At 38.4% G+C, this 14,721-nt stretch overlaps 1 protein-coding gene across 8 annotated transcripts in view; it reads right to left on the bottom strand.

The window, feature by feature from the left end:
• The window catches only part of EIF4G1 (eukaryotic translation initiation factor 4 gamma 1), a 40,386-nt gene that overhangs the window by 18,877 nt on the left and 6,788 nt on the right, over nt 1–14,721 (bottom strand). For 3 of the 8 annotated variants that reach the window (XM_075202443.1, XM_075202444.1, XM_075202438.1), the window contains exons 2-9: nt 8,755–8,887; nt 7,782–7,868; nt 6,627–6,647; nt 5,598–5,765; nt 5,390–5,486; nt 4,679–4,785; nt 1,743–1,835; nt 1,076–1,145 (exon numbers count right to left, since the gene is read on the bottom strand). In XM_075202443.1, the coding sequence (XP_075058544.1) occupies nt 1,076–1,145; nt 1,743–1,835; nt 4,679–4,785; nt 5,390–5,486; nt 5,598–5,765; nt 6,627–6,647; nt 7,782–7,868; nt 8,755–8,853 (742 nt within the window). In that variant the 5' untranslated portion in view covers nt 8,854–8,887. Of the gene's footprint in view, nt 1–1,075; nt 1,146–1,742; nt 1,836–4,678; nt 4,786–5,087; nt 5,138–5,389; nt 5,487–5,597; nt 5,766–6,626; nt 6,648–7,781; nt 7,869–8,754; nt 8,888–14,721 lie in introns of those variants that run through there. The other 5 variants (XM_075202445.1, XM_075202440.1, XM_075202439.1 and 2 more) reach the window with 4 other exon arrangements.

Here is a 14,721-nt window from a genome sequence, read left to right as displayed (position 1 = left end):
TCACAGTGGAACTATGTCTGCAGAACAAACATCGTGTGATTCCAGAATATGGAAGGTATTCTGGACATTCCATTAACGGGAACAAGACCTACTGATCTTGAAATTGCCCACAATATCACCCATGATCATTCACATTCAGCGGGTACCAAGCTTAAGTATATAGCTTAATATCTCAAGTACCCCCATTAAAAAATTTAACCTATATAAAACTTTTACGAAAAATAATTGCCCTATACCACTTTTTAGTGGTATGTGGTTGTGGAGGTGCATACGGTGGTATGCCGCCAACTACTGCCGATCAAATTCCATTCATTTACATTCCAATTACATGTTTCATACTGCCGCTTCTAAAATTTCCACTTTGACCACTGGGTATAGTGTAAGTCAAAACTTCTCAATGATATCATAGATTCAAGCAAGCTTCCCTCTCACTTAAAATTCCAAGGATTATAATTAATTACACTGCAAGCATACCATAATGTGACTATATTGAACAATTTTCCTCAGGCATATCAGTGTTACGTTAAAAATGTTTCCATGAATGTGGAGATCAGGAGCATGGAGCATGTTAAGCATCAAGCTACTGGCAGCAACTACTTAAACTCTTGTTCAATGATCCAGGGGGTATCCATCTCCCAAGAAATCATTTGCCTTTCAGGAACAATTATCTGAGCACCTGTTCTGCTGATCTTTTTCAAATCTTATCCTTGCTAATTACCTAAACAGTAAAACTATTGCATACGCTCATTTACTCAATAAAATCTAGCAAAATTGAGTATCTGAAGGGTGGTATTAAACAGGAATTCTTAAATACCTAGGAAAGCACATTTCTAACAGGCAAATTACTGCTGTGACATTATAGTGAAGAGGAAAAGCCCTTGCACAGTCGCACAGGGTCAATATTGTGCGCAATGCTTTATCAATTAAATCCCTCTAATATAAGGGCAAGGAGCATTTCCTTTGAATGTGTCAGCCCTCATGAAACCTGTGTTTTTCTAGTTGGACATGTAACACCACTCCGAGTCTTCAAAAACAGATAAAATATAAAAATAAGCATATTTCTTTTACTACTTACCTGGGCGTACTGTAATAGGCATATGAACACTCTCCCCATTCGCCTGCACTTCAGAACCTCCGCCTAGTGTCTTAAGGGTGAAAGGAAATATGTTAACGCAATATTTTTTTTGTTTTACTACAATAATGTATTCAGGATAGCGAGTGTGAATCTGTCAAACTGGCAGGACATGCACAGGTAGTCCAAGGATCACTTCCAGCATACAAATCAGATCAATCTGACAGCAATATAATAGATTCTGCAATCACACATGGAACCGGAGGACTGTGCTTTCAAAATATGCATCACTACAAGCAGAAACCAAGACATACAAGTGCTATGGCTAGTGTGACGGTCTCTTCTTTAGTGTTAATATTGGCTTTCCAAGCCATCAATTAGTGTGCAAATGCTCCTCCTCATCACCCTTTCCTTTTCTTCATTCTCTCTCATTTCCCTGCTTTGTCAACCCTGACTTTTCTAGTAGGTAAGTGTTTCAATGAGCTTGTGCCCAACATGTTGTAAATAATTGTAATTTTTATACTTTTGTTGATTCGCTTATTGCTGTAAACTGTAAAATAACAGCCACCCTTCACCAGAAATTCATCCATTTCTAACTAATTGGATGTGCAAACAAAAAAAAAAAAAACAATGAAATGTAGTGGTGTTTGCATGGTAAAAGGGATCTTACCTGAGGAGGTGTTGGTGTTGATGATGTTCTTCCTCCAGACAATATTTCATCTGTAACGTCTTTTCCTCCTTGGTTTGGATCTCTAATCCTTATCTGATGGATGAATAGCAGAAATGTGTTCAACTATGTGGGTTGTTTTAGGCAATATTCTAGTGAAGTTTAGACACCTTAAATACCTTCTGATATTTGAAAGGTTAAATTACTTCAGCAACAAAATCTCTTTTGCTTACATCAGAGTAAAGCATATAGCAAGAGAATAGAAAAACGCCAGAGAGACACTACACTCCTACATGTGGTAAGGGAGATGAAAGAAAGCCAAAGCTCTCTGGACATCAGCCATATTCCCAAATCTCAAGCACAGGACAGCAGTATTCAAAGGACAGAAGAAAATTCAGTGGTAGCTTTACTAGAGACTGCTGTTTCACCAGTTTAATATGTGCAGTGACACAGCAAAATATTATCACATGTTCAAACAAGCCATCGACTTCGTACTACTCCCTATTCAGGCATGAGCCCTAGATAATCATTCAAATGACAAAGTACAGTTTGTGCCTGCTTTGGCCAAAAAAAACAAAAAAGAAACTTGGCAAAAAGGAGCACAAAACCACACAAGCAAACAGACAAAATAGGTGAAAAGTAAAATTAGGGCTGTACAAACGAAGTGAAAGAAAATGAAGACAACCACGAGACTTCCCCAAATAGAATAGACTAAATTAAGATTGAGGATAGAGGCAGTGCTACTCTTACTTGATACTTGAGGACTACAAGCATACGGTACAGAGTCATTAAGGTTTGTTTGTCTGAGATGGTATGGGGTGGGGTATGAATGCTAATTAATAGGTCTTTTCCTTGTAAATTTCCTAGAACCGAATTATATTGGTCACCTTCACAGGGATGTGCAATTCTGGGCTCCGCCACACCCATCATTAAACCCCATGCAGAGAACATATCTGTCTGAACCGACAAATTACATAGACAATGTGTCACTGTACTGTTCCTCTTACGTTTGATTGTCCCTTGACGTTATTTTACTTTCCATGTAGACCTTCTCCATGCACCAACGCTACAATGTTTCAGATATTTTCATCCCCAAAAATTGTACTGCAGTTTGTGATCCTCTCATTACTTAGACACAACTGTGAGTCTGGTATTAAATGCTATTCGATAACTCTATGCAGCTACTTTATAAAGTAAAAATATCACACTATAAAACTCAAATATGTGTTAACATCTCAGGAAGAGTATTCTTGCACAGTGAAAATGTTTATAGACAGCTGTAGACTGCATGGTTTGTTATCGATAAACAATTAAAAGCTTTGTTATACATGTGGGCTCTGGGAATATCCAAAAAAAAAAAAAAAAAAAAGTGCCATGGCACTGATCTGTGCGCCAATGTGTTCATATCCAACGGAAATTTCCTATCAAAAGATCACTAACCACTTCAGAACAGTGGCATAAATAGCCATAACTAAATATGCAACATCCCAACAAGAAAGTTCTTAGTCCTATTATTATCGTACTGCTGCCCATCAGGTAATACAGAGGTTTAGAGGTACGCTTTATTAGCTGTAGTACAGTACACAATTTTGGTGGATAAGTGGAATCTGGCCTTTATAAATGCACAATGCTTTGCATACATGGAATGGGGATTTGGAAAATATTTTGCAGTTATATATATCTATATCAGTGATTTATAACATGCAAATTTCTACTTTACTCCTCCCATTACCAACTCAAGAATGACTTCCTAACAGCAATCCAATAAAACATCCTAGTTCATAAGACCTCTCCTCAAACTAAACACACACAGATGGATACAATAACGTGGTTTCTTGTCACAGTTCAGATATCTCAACTGAACTTGAGAAGTTTGACATTGCAACTGTGTGACAGCTAGTGTTAATAGTTGTCCTATATTTCAAGAGTCACTTTTAATTTTCCTTCAATAACCTTAATGTTTCATGAACATTTCTAGTAGCTCTTTATATAGTATTTAGCGATCCACTTAAACATATCTGCTTCTACATTATAACAGCAACTAGACAGAAATCTGTATACATCAAGCTCTGATGAAAATGGACCATCGTTATTAAGACTAGAACTGGATGGTATTTCTCTAGACTTTACTCCATTTCTCATGTGTTCCATGTTCTACTTAGCACATATATGTACTGCAAGGTGCTGTTTTGCACTGTAAAAAGTGACAGCCACATACAAAATACAAGTTATGCATCCAATAAAACATTATTTTTTAGATCAGATCTATAGTCTCAAAGCCACATATTTGAAGAATATCCAGTACTCATTATATATCTCGCAGAGAATGTCCAACACAAGTTCCTCTCTTACTGTACAAAGTATACTATTATATGATTATTAATTTTTATTTATAAGCCGCTGCAAGGCGTCCGCAGCGCCGTACAGAGACAAACAAATTACAATACAATGGGAGACAGCACAGTACAGTAAACAGTAAGCACAGCAACTCAGTAAGCTCAATGCACAGCTAGAGAGGGCAGGGAAGGGGGAGGGAGGATCCGCAAACGACGGGGCCCAAGAAGGAGGGCACGATAGACAGGGAGACCCCCAGAGGGGAGGAGGGAGCGAGAGTGGACGTGGGGTGAAGGACCCTCAAGAAGGAGGGCTAAGTAGCTGGAGAGCAGAGTTAGAAGTGGTGGAAACAGGAGGAGAGATGGCCCTGCTCAGAGGAGCGTACAATCTAAGGGGAGAATACTATGAATACAGATTTGTTTAAAGTAATTACTGGCACCAAGAAAGGCCCTGGAAATCCACGCTTGACACATTTCTGCTTTATTACTGTAGTAATAGCCTTTAAATACTTTATTAATGAAAAGTTGGAGAAATCTGCCAATTATCTAGACTTGAGCATAATAGAGAATTTTGGGGGCACCCCATTTAAAATAGAATGCACTTACAGTCTTTCGCTCTCTCTTTGGAGGAATGGCTTGCTGCTGGTTAATCATCACTTGGGCGCCTGGCACCCCAGGAGGAAACTGCTGCTGAGCGGGGTAATATGCTCCAGCTGAATATGAGAAGACAAACATTAGAACCACCGCAGGGCAAAGCAATCCAAAGAGAAACAAGCAGCACATGTACATATGAAGAAGTTTATTGCTTTACACACTAGGAGATGAGATATTTCTGCTCTACATATACAGAGTACACATCCTTTAATATAATCTACCATCATGATCTAAACTACCTTACAAATATATTCCATGTTTCAGCTGACAAAAATGAAACCCAAACAAACTTGTTAAAATTAGGCATTAGTCTCTATAAACCTCACCCCCAAAATTGCAAACTCCAGCTAACCAAACTTACAGGGTAATGACTGTGTATCATTCACCGCTGCCCCCACTCATCATACAGAGATTCTCTTCTACATCCCAGTCACACTGAACTAAATATAGTCAACTCCTGATCATATAAACACCACGAAGGGGGAGGTGCGGAGAGCAGCTGGAGGGATCACACAGTTACAGTACCTGTGACAAAGGGAGCTGTAGAACCCAGTTTCAAACATAAAATCACAAATTAGCTAGCATAAAAATAAGCAGATATTACTCACTATGGGGACCCCTAGAGTAACCTTAAAGAATTGGCTTCTGTATGTCTTTACTCACCGTATGTGCCATATTCTGTGGGGCTGGCACTGGGAAAGAAGCCAGGAGCTCCAGGCTGCACTTGGTACTGTTGTGTGGGCATCACATAAGAGCGACCCTGCAATGGAGACATTTGTCAAATAAACAAGCGTGCCATCAGGTGCTGTTGGGAACAGAGTCGAGGACAAAGTATGCAAACAACATTTTATTTAGTGATGTAGACTCTCACCTGTCCTTGGATATAGTAGCCCTGGGATGGATAGGGCAGTTGTGAGGGTATCATCATCACCTGGGAACCAGCGGGGTACACATGGGCAGGAGGCACTGCTCGGGCCGTAGAGCCACTCTGAACTCGTGTGGCGGTGCTAGGAGGCTGTGTCCTGCTCGGATAGTAATGCTGAAGGAGAGTAGAAAAATCAGATTACCGACAATCAATACCATTCTCCCACACATCCTCTTGTCCCATAGGAATATTGTGACACGGACATACTACTAATCCGTGGCACAGAGCTATGAACAAACATCTTCCCATACATTAAGTAATCATTATCTGGTTTCATTAACTGACTATTTGCCTTGCTGGGATACAGTAGGAATTTTAAAAAGTTACATAAGGCCTAAAATAAAAATTTGAATGGGGGGGGGGGGAAATCGCAAATATATACACAAAAAGTTCTCAAAAGTAGGACAGTAAAGATGTTGCAAGTGAAAAGATTGTTGTATTAAAAAGGAGAACGGCTTCAAAATACGCCCCCACCACCACCAGCCAGGTAGATGTCCTTCCACTGTGACCACCTCACCTTACAGTCACTGTTCAAACTACATACTCTCAGCCATCCATGCACTGGATGACAAAATGAAGACAGCACATGATTGGCTACCAATAAAGGCTTTCCTAACTCCAATTTACATCATTCAATCATCATTTCATTTGTTCCCGACGCCTTCACTTCTCTAGTACATGAGGGCTATATAAAACAAAAAAAAAGCAATGGTTCAAACGGTGATTGTAAGGCAACGATGGTGAAGGGAATATATATTTGAGTTGTGTTCTCCTTTGATGCAGGTGTAATACAACAGAACGATTAGAGTACAACTTTACTTCCACACATTTGTCAGATCTTTTGTGTATACTGTGCTCCCAGGATATATTCCCTTGGGAAGATCAGTACCAGCATGTGTCCTGCTCAGACACCAATGCGCAGAATAAATGTGTACCCCAGTACAGAAATTAGATTAAGATAAGATGAAGAGTTACCTGAATTGATCTGAATCCTGCCTGTTAGAAGCAGCAGCAGAAACAAAAAGGAAGAAGCAGAGGGTGGAAGGAGACAAACGTGAAAAATTACCAAAGAACGGGCCATCAAGAGATGAGTAAATGAGGGATAAAAGATGCAAGGTACAAGAACACAGCCAGCCAGGACAGAAGATTTTCAATGGAAACATGTTAATGATGGGGAGCACAAAGTGGGCAAGGCTGGGGCCAGAATCACATTGCAAAATGGTAATCCAAGTTTGAGAAGTACAAAGGAAGGATAGAATATAATATATATATATATAATCATTTTATGACGGTAACCCAAAGCACGGTTGGCTAACTGACGGGTTCTGAATGTTGAATTATTACATGTGCATCATCTGACATGACTAAGCAAATAAACCGCCTGTGCTCATAAAAATAATGGGAGTATTACAAAAATATAGTGCAACACCTTAACCATTCAATAACAAATGGGAAGAATAAAAAAAAAATAGATTAGGTTGCACAGGCTTTTAAATGAGGCAAAAAAAGCAACCGATTCACACTTTCTCCCAATATCAAGCACAGTTCATCATATTTAAGAGCTGCATAAATGTGACAGCCGTTTTCAGCACTTTTACTGTTTGCAAATAACCAAGAATTTTTGCCATCACATGCCGGATGCTTATATTTGATTTGTTGATCAAATAGCTATATGCAAAATTATTTTGTTATGTTGACTACACTCGTAAAATATATTTTAGCATCTTAGGACATTTAAGCTCCATCAACAACCCACCAATAAAAAAAAAAAAAAAGCAAGCCGACTGCTCTTTATAGTTTTCTTCCATTTTCTAGGCACTTTCAATCTGCTACAAATATTGTAGCACAATTAGCTCTGACTCCAAAGACTGTTGTGGCGAAGAACATGCAAGAGAAAAATGCTAAAGTTTGCGGTGGCAATATATTTTCTAATAAGTATTTGCTGCTATTAGAAATCAATGGAAAACTAAAAATTAACATATGGCTTATACTTCCCCACAATAAATGCGAGATGATCTGAAGACATGAAAGCTCCTCATCAACATCTAAAATGGTTGTGAATATCATGTCCTCTGACAAAGTAACATCTGCAGGATAATGGTCATGCAGCTTTGAATCATTATGACTTACCTGCCGAGGCTGGGACTGCGTATTCATTTGGGGGGTCTGTGGAGGCCCAAACACCACAGGGGCCGTAGCTGCAGAGGGGTATGCTGACTGGGAAGACGGAAAGAAATTAGAAGATATAATAATTTAGTAAGCAATTTACAGTATTATGAATATTTTACATATACACACAGATTGCAGAGAGCTGCCAAAAAGCATGTCACAATTTTGGAATATGAAACTTAAAAAACGTGTTGGGTGCTTTTTGTCTGTAGGAAGTATGGTTACAGAAATCACTTCTTTACTGGCGGTCCTGCATTACTACAATGACCCTTCAACTAAGTGGATACCAAATGCCAAGACTTCCACAACATTAAGCAATTGTACCTTTTCAGAGGCTTTTTCTGGAACTAGTTCCTACGCCTGATGGTATTTTAAAATACTGCCTTTTTGAACAGTTCATTGGACAGACACTTATTTAATGGTTTCTGCCAGTCCTCAATACCGAAACAGAACTGTAGTACACGTAGGTTGTATACTTCACACTGCCAGAAGCTCAGCTCTTCTCACTACCAAAAGGCTGTGCTTATCGCCTTGGGGCGGGATAGCAGCAGCATATATATGACTGGCTATTTAGCTGAATGGCAGGTGGATCTAAATAGAACATCTTGATACCGAGCACTTTTTTTTTGTTTTTGTTTAGCAGGTTTTGCTTATGGAACTCTCAAACATGACAGGTCTTGTTTACTATGTTCATTTGTATACCCCTTGTGACCCTGGCTGAAGGGAGAGGTCTCTTGCTTTCCCAGAACTTGACTGATATCTGCCCTCACTTTCCACTAGAAACAGGCCGTGCAAATGTATCTGATCACCCAAGACCAGCATGAGGATTCTTCCAGTGTAGCATGTCAGTTGATGTTTTTTAGGGATAAGGCAACAGATAAAAGAGATTTGATTAATAAAGACAAAAAAATGCTAATTAGTAGTTCCAGCCAACCTGTAAACTGTTCTTCCACAAGCTTGGGATAAGTACCTGTGGGAGTCCAGGGGAAGGGGCAGTAGGGGGTCCTCCTATAGGCTGGGTGGTTTTGCTCATCTCATGTGCTGCTGCATAGGGTCCCCCACAAGCTCTATAAAGAAATGAAACATTTGTAATATAAAAGGTCAGTCAGATAGAACTACAGACTACATAGTAAAGAGCATTACACTCATAAGAGGTTTGCAGTATAACAAGTGTCCAGGCAGCAGAAAGGTTTTCTGGAAATTTTGCAATCTAGGACACAAAGTTTATAAATAAAAATAGCTGGCACATCTTCCAAAATCATTCTGCCCAGCACAAAGCAAGACATTTTGGACAAGAGCAGACAACCTACTGCACTGGTGAGATAAGAACATTCAGTGTCTCAAAAAAAAAGGTTCATAAATGAACATGCATCCCTACTGACAATATGCTTATTTATAACAAAAACGACAAGCAGTGAAGACATTCCACAACCTTAAAGTATTTCATTTGTAAATTGAAAGGTGCAGAAAGGGTTAAAAAGTTCATATTCATACTTGCCTACTTTTGGCATGTTGTATCCAGGAGAGGGGCGTGTCTAGAGGGCGGGGCGCAACGAATCGCGGCATTTTGGCCCCGCAACAAATATGCCGTTTTGTAGCGGGGGGAGGGCCAAAATGTCGAAATTCACCGCAAATCCCGTCAGATTGCGGGAGATTTGCCAGCTCTCCCGGGAGTCCATGAGACCGACCCGAATTTCGTGAGTCTCCCTGACATTCCGGGAGAGTTGGCAAGTATGTTCATATTGCTTAAACTGTGGAGGTATCCATTTTGTAGGCTGAACCAATATTTAGAAGCAGGTTAGCAATTAACTACAATTAAGCATTGGTTCAAATCAAAAATTATCTGCTTCCAGTGTGTGGTAGTGAAAGGTGCACTTTAAAGCATAACAAGATTTGAAATTAAAATAAGAAAATTACAATTAATAAAATAAATGTATGATATTTATGGCAAGGATGTCCTGTAGGGGGATATTTTTCACAGCACACAAAAGCTCTTTTGTAAGGCTATTGAAACACACAGCATGGCGCCAAGTTACACCACTTATTGAAGATTAAGATAAACTGCTTCCACTTAACTAGTTAAAGGGAACTTACAATTCTTTAATTGTGTCTAGCACAATGGAAAGTACATGCTAAACAGTTTTGTGTTATTCCTAAGTGCAAGGCTATCAGACAATTCAGGGGCTTGTGTCTGCCATCACTAGTGGCTGTCATATTTAAAGTGTTTTGATACCCCCAGTGACCTCATACGCTATCTACCTTGACATAGCTACCTCCCTCCAAACTATTCTGAGAGGATCATTACACCTCAATATCAATGACAGCAGAAAAAATAAAGGGGAAAATAAAATGAATGGCGCTCATGAATGACCGGCAAGCTGCGTAAAATCATAAAACTAAATAGTCCAAAATAAGAATATTTTTTATAAATTCATGACTTAAGGGATCACTAGACCCCAAAACTGAAATGTTGAAGATAATACACATTGTATTGTGCTGCCCTCTGTATACAGTATTACATACCAGAAAGTGGAGAGGACAGTTACTAAGGTCACAACTCCGCGATCTATACTGTACATGTATTGTGGTGTGTCACACAGTATAATACCAGCTTGCTGAAACATCTGCAGGTAATAAGAGTCAGCTAACACAACTATGCATAAGGGGGGAGGGAAAACACACATTGTATGCATATCTTTTTGTGTTACCTACTGCTAACACACAGGATTTCAAGGACTCAGCTAATGACCCTGCACTCAGAATGATAAAAAGAAGTAGTTGATAGCACCGAGTTTGCCACAGCTGTACAAAAGAAATGCTTTCTAAAGACAAAATGGACACCTTCATATAACCCATCTGAAAGCAAAAAACAGCACATCTGCAATAGTGCATTATTAAAGAAAGTCCATTTCCACAGGCTGCTCACTTCACAGGTATCACAGAGCAATTTGCTGTTCCAGTTGCCAAACTCTGAACCAGCTTCCATCTATTCACACAAAAACAGTTTAGAACAAAAACCATTGTACTCATGTGAAAGAAAAGTGTCCAGTCTGGATAAAGAATATATAAAATATATCTATCACCACAACTGACTTTTAGAGGTACAATCTTAGGTTTATGGGTTCTCCAATTACACTATATTTTCCATGGAATCAAAATGAGAAAGTAATAGCAGAAACAGGTAAAAAGCATAAAGGAATTCCATTCACATGCTAAGGAAGGAAGCAAGAAGTACAGGTCCACCCAGAGACACATTGGACAGTGTGGATAAACACACCTCCCCTTCATATGGTAATGTAACGTTTGTTTACCATGAATGGCTAACATTAGGGAAGATAAGTTTTAACATTTGCAAACAGACTAATTTAATCACAAAAGCAGTACTGGAGACAAACTTCTTCTAAAGAAAGTTAATTAACTATCCTTTATAATGGTCACATTTAACAACTATGTTGCACCAAATATTCCCTGGCTCACTTGTTTTTTTTTATTGTTGAGCCTATTCTCTTTCAAAACCCTTTACAGTTATTGATTGCAATATGCATATCCTCCCCATATTACTCATAGTAAATGTAACGTAAAAAAAAATGGACTTTGATTGGATTACCAATCATGTAAGTGAACCATATTAATTAAAAATCAGTGACATGAAAGCAAACATTTCGGAACCCTTAAAAAGGGAGAGAAATTCCTTCATAAGAAAATATTTTATATATTTAAATATATTTAAAAAGGAGTTTAACTTGAAAAATCAATGTTACCTGTCCCCTCAACCCAAAGTTCTTTTATTGTGAAGGAAGGGGATTGAGTAGAATATATATGTAAAGTGGGAAGTCTCCTTAAGGGGGGCTAAAAGGAGGGTTTGCATCTGAAATGTCAGAAATGCTTTCTATGCTGCACTACAGCAAATGTCATGTGTACCAACCTTTACATTTCAGCAATCTAGTTTAGACTATCAAAACAGTCCAGCTTCACTCATGTTCTTGCTTTGAAAACAAATGTTTTCATCACAACTTAATTATTGGGGTGTTTTAATGAAGCAAGCAGCGTCCATAGCTCCAGCCTTACCCAATGCAAATAAATTATTCCCATATCTCTTACTAGACAAATGCAGAGTTTCAGTGTTTGGAAGAAGGTGTGTGCATTAAGACCTTGTGTGACACCAGCTTTTTATCCACAGAACAATTTAAGATCATTCAACACTGTTTGTTGTCTCTCAAAGTTCCAATAGGAGACCATAGATAGTACATTGCTCTATATTACATTTCAGTATTTGGTTTTGGTTTTTTTAAACAACCCTGGAAGAAAACTTAAAATGTGCATTTTATGTCACACTTGTTTTCCTTTCTGCATCAGTGAGACTAATAAAACCTTGCTTTCTTTTCTCACTCACAAAGTAAACAACAGCACTGAATGGTAAACAAGATAATATTACTTAATTGGGAAAACTGTCTGCAAAGCAATGGGTAATGTACTAAGGGACATTTAAACAGTTATATATTAGATTTTCTAACTAGTACAAGCTATTAAAAAAATCTGCATATGATTAGTTAGGCGTTGCCTTAAATGAGGCCAAATGGCAACTACAACCACTACAAGGTAAGCAAGCTTCACTTATACTACAATAAAGCAGTAGGGAATCATGGTAGACCACAACACTTTACACCACAATCACACAAAAAGCACATTATCCTTTAACAGCAGTTATAAGTAATATTTGTATGATCACAAAAGAGAAGCCATTGTGATTTCAACTCCATCTAGAACATGCCCAAACTCCACACAAGACTCTTGTGCAGTGTGCACCAATACTGGCAGTGCTATATTCACAGCATACAACTGGCAGTATTATTCACCAACATGAATATATACTCAGATAAAATAACTTTCTGGCAATGTAAGCAGAATAGAACAGAACACAAAATGTAATGTAAAAATGTTCATACATCTAAATATAAAAGTCACCATGGCCTGAATGTGCCTGCTATCAAAGCAACGCACCTAAATACATATAAGTATACACACATATACACACATGTGTTTGTAAGACTAGGATTAGTTGGGGACACCACCATACTTTGAATTGTTGTATATGTAGGAAACTACTTTTATAACACATTTACAGTTCGGGATCAAAAAATGAGGTCAAGGACAGCACATACCTGATAGTTAAAATGAGCTGTATAAAGATGCTCACAGCATAGTGCAAAATACTCATGTAAAGCAAACAAGCCAGGTAAAAATACAAAATGGAGGGAGCAAATGCATAAAGTTGTTACACATAATACACAGACTTACATTAGCAGCTTTCAGAGCTTCTGCAGCTTCCCAACTGTACTGTATATAATAGAGGCTGTTGTGATCTCACCCATACCCTGAAAGCGAATATATAGGCCTGGCTCCTCCCCCAAATCAGCCACTAAGAGCACTTTCCAGCCTACTGATAACATTTGGGAGGAGATGTAGTTGGGGTAGTTCATTGCATATGAAAAGGGCAGCAGGATATGCACAGATGGCTCCCACCCCCATTCCAAAAACAAACATTTAATGGAGAATCTTCCATCCAACAGAAAAGGCAAAGAAAACTGTTCTCATGGGAGAGAGGCTAAGTATACACAGTATGGAATGTTCACAAATGCAATCCAAAGCAAAAAATAAATAAATAAAAAAAAAATATATATAAAATTCCCCTTAAGACTAATAAGCCACTGATGCGCAATTACAGTTTTTAGGTTTGGTTTTTTTAATGCCAATACTCATATCAAAACGCAAACGCAACTGTTTGTAGCGTATGGTGCTCACTGTAAGTTGTCCCAATTCAATTATGGATGGTTAATGTATGGTGTAGAAGATGCGCTCTGTAAACTGGAACAAATACAATGCTAGTAACAGCGGTAGTTATTGCGACACTAGAAACAATGGTTTACATGTGCGCTATTAAAAATTCCAGTAATATAACAAAAAGAAAAAAACATGTAATAAACGCAAGTGGTTATGAGACCTTCCCAAGTGTGCCCCCCCCCCCAATTAATGTTACTGAATAGCATTCCTTAAAAAAAAAAACACACACACAAAAAAAAGCAAGCAGTTTAGCCATTACAGAAAGGCCAACATTGTACACACAAAATCTATTACTGTTCAACAGAGGTAGTCGAGTTGCATATTTGGGATGTAGTCCAATCTCTTAAAAAGCTTATCTGCTAATGCAAGACTACCTATTTGCAATTAACACATTACAAGAAGTTTAAGATATTTCCACATATTACAACAGCAGAGACAAAACATCCCAAAGTCAGCACATGCTGCAGCATTGTACATCATTCACCGTACATGACACCCTTTCTAAACGTGTAACCAACCACAATCCAACTATGTCACAATTACTGGGCACGTAAAGATAAACGTCTGTTAAGTCAAGGACAGCACATATTCTGATAAAGTGAGCTGTATCAAAATGGATTCAGCCTTCCAATAGAATGACCTACCCATTTTATCCATAACATGAGCCCTAATTAGGTACAGATCCAGTTACTTTGCAATTGAGTCAAACTTCCCAATCTCCACAAGTATGACTAGCCTAGAAAACTGCTTTCATTATGCCAGAAAATAAATGTATAACACACTGATTTGCTCCCCTGCAGCATTTGCACACCTGTGTGTAGGAAAGCAAAAATACACATTTTCTGCTCAAATATTTCCATATATTTACCCACCCGGTTCCCAAATGCAACAGAAGCTCTTAGGGTTATGTCCATTACCCCCGCATTATAATATCAAAGCACAGTACTACACCATTAAAACCTAAAGTGCAATTTAATTTATGTAGAAGAGCTACAAATAGCATGGACAGATCATATATATCAGGATTTAATCAGGACTAGATATATTTCAGATAAGGGGA

This window comes from Mixophyes fleayi, chromosome 3 (genome assembly GCF_038048845.1).
Source record: "Mixophyes fleayi isolate aMixFle1 chromosome 3, aMixFle1.hap1, whole genome shotgun sequence".
In the NCBI taxonomy this organism is placed as follows: Eukaryota; Metazoa; Chordata; class Amphibia; order Anura; family Limnodynastidae; genus Mixophyes; species Mixophyes fleayi.
This window is presented reverse-complemented; position numbering and strand designations above follow the sequence as displayed.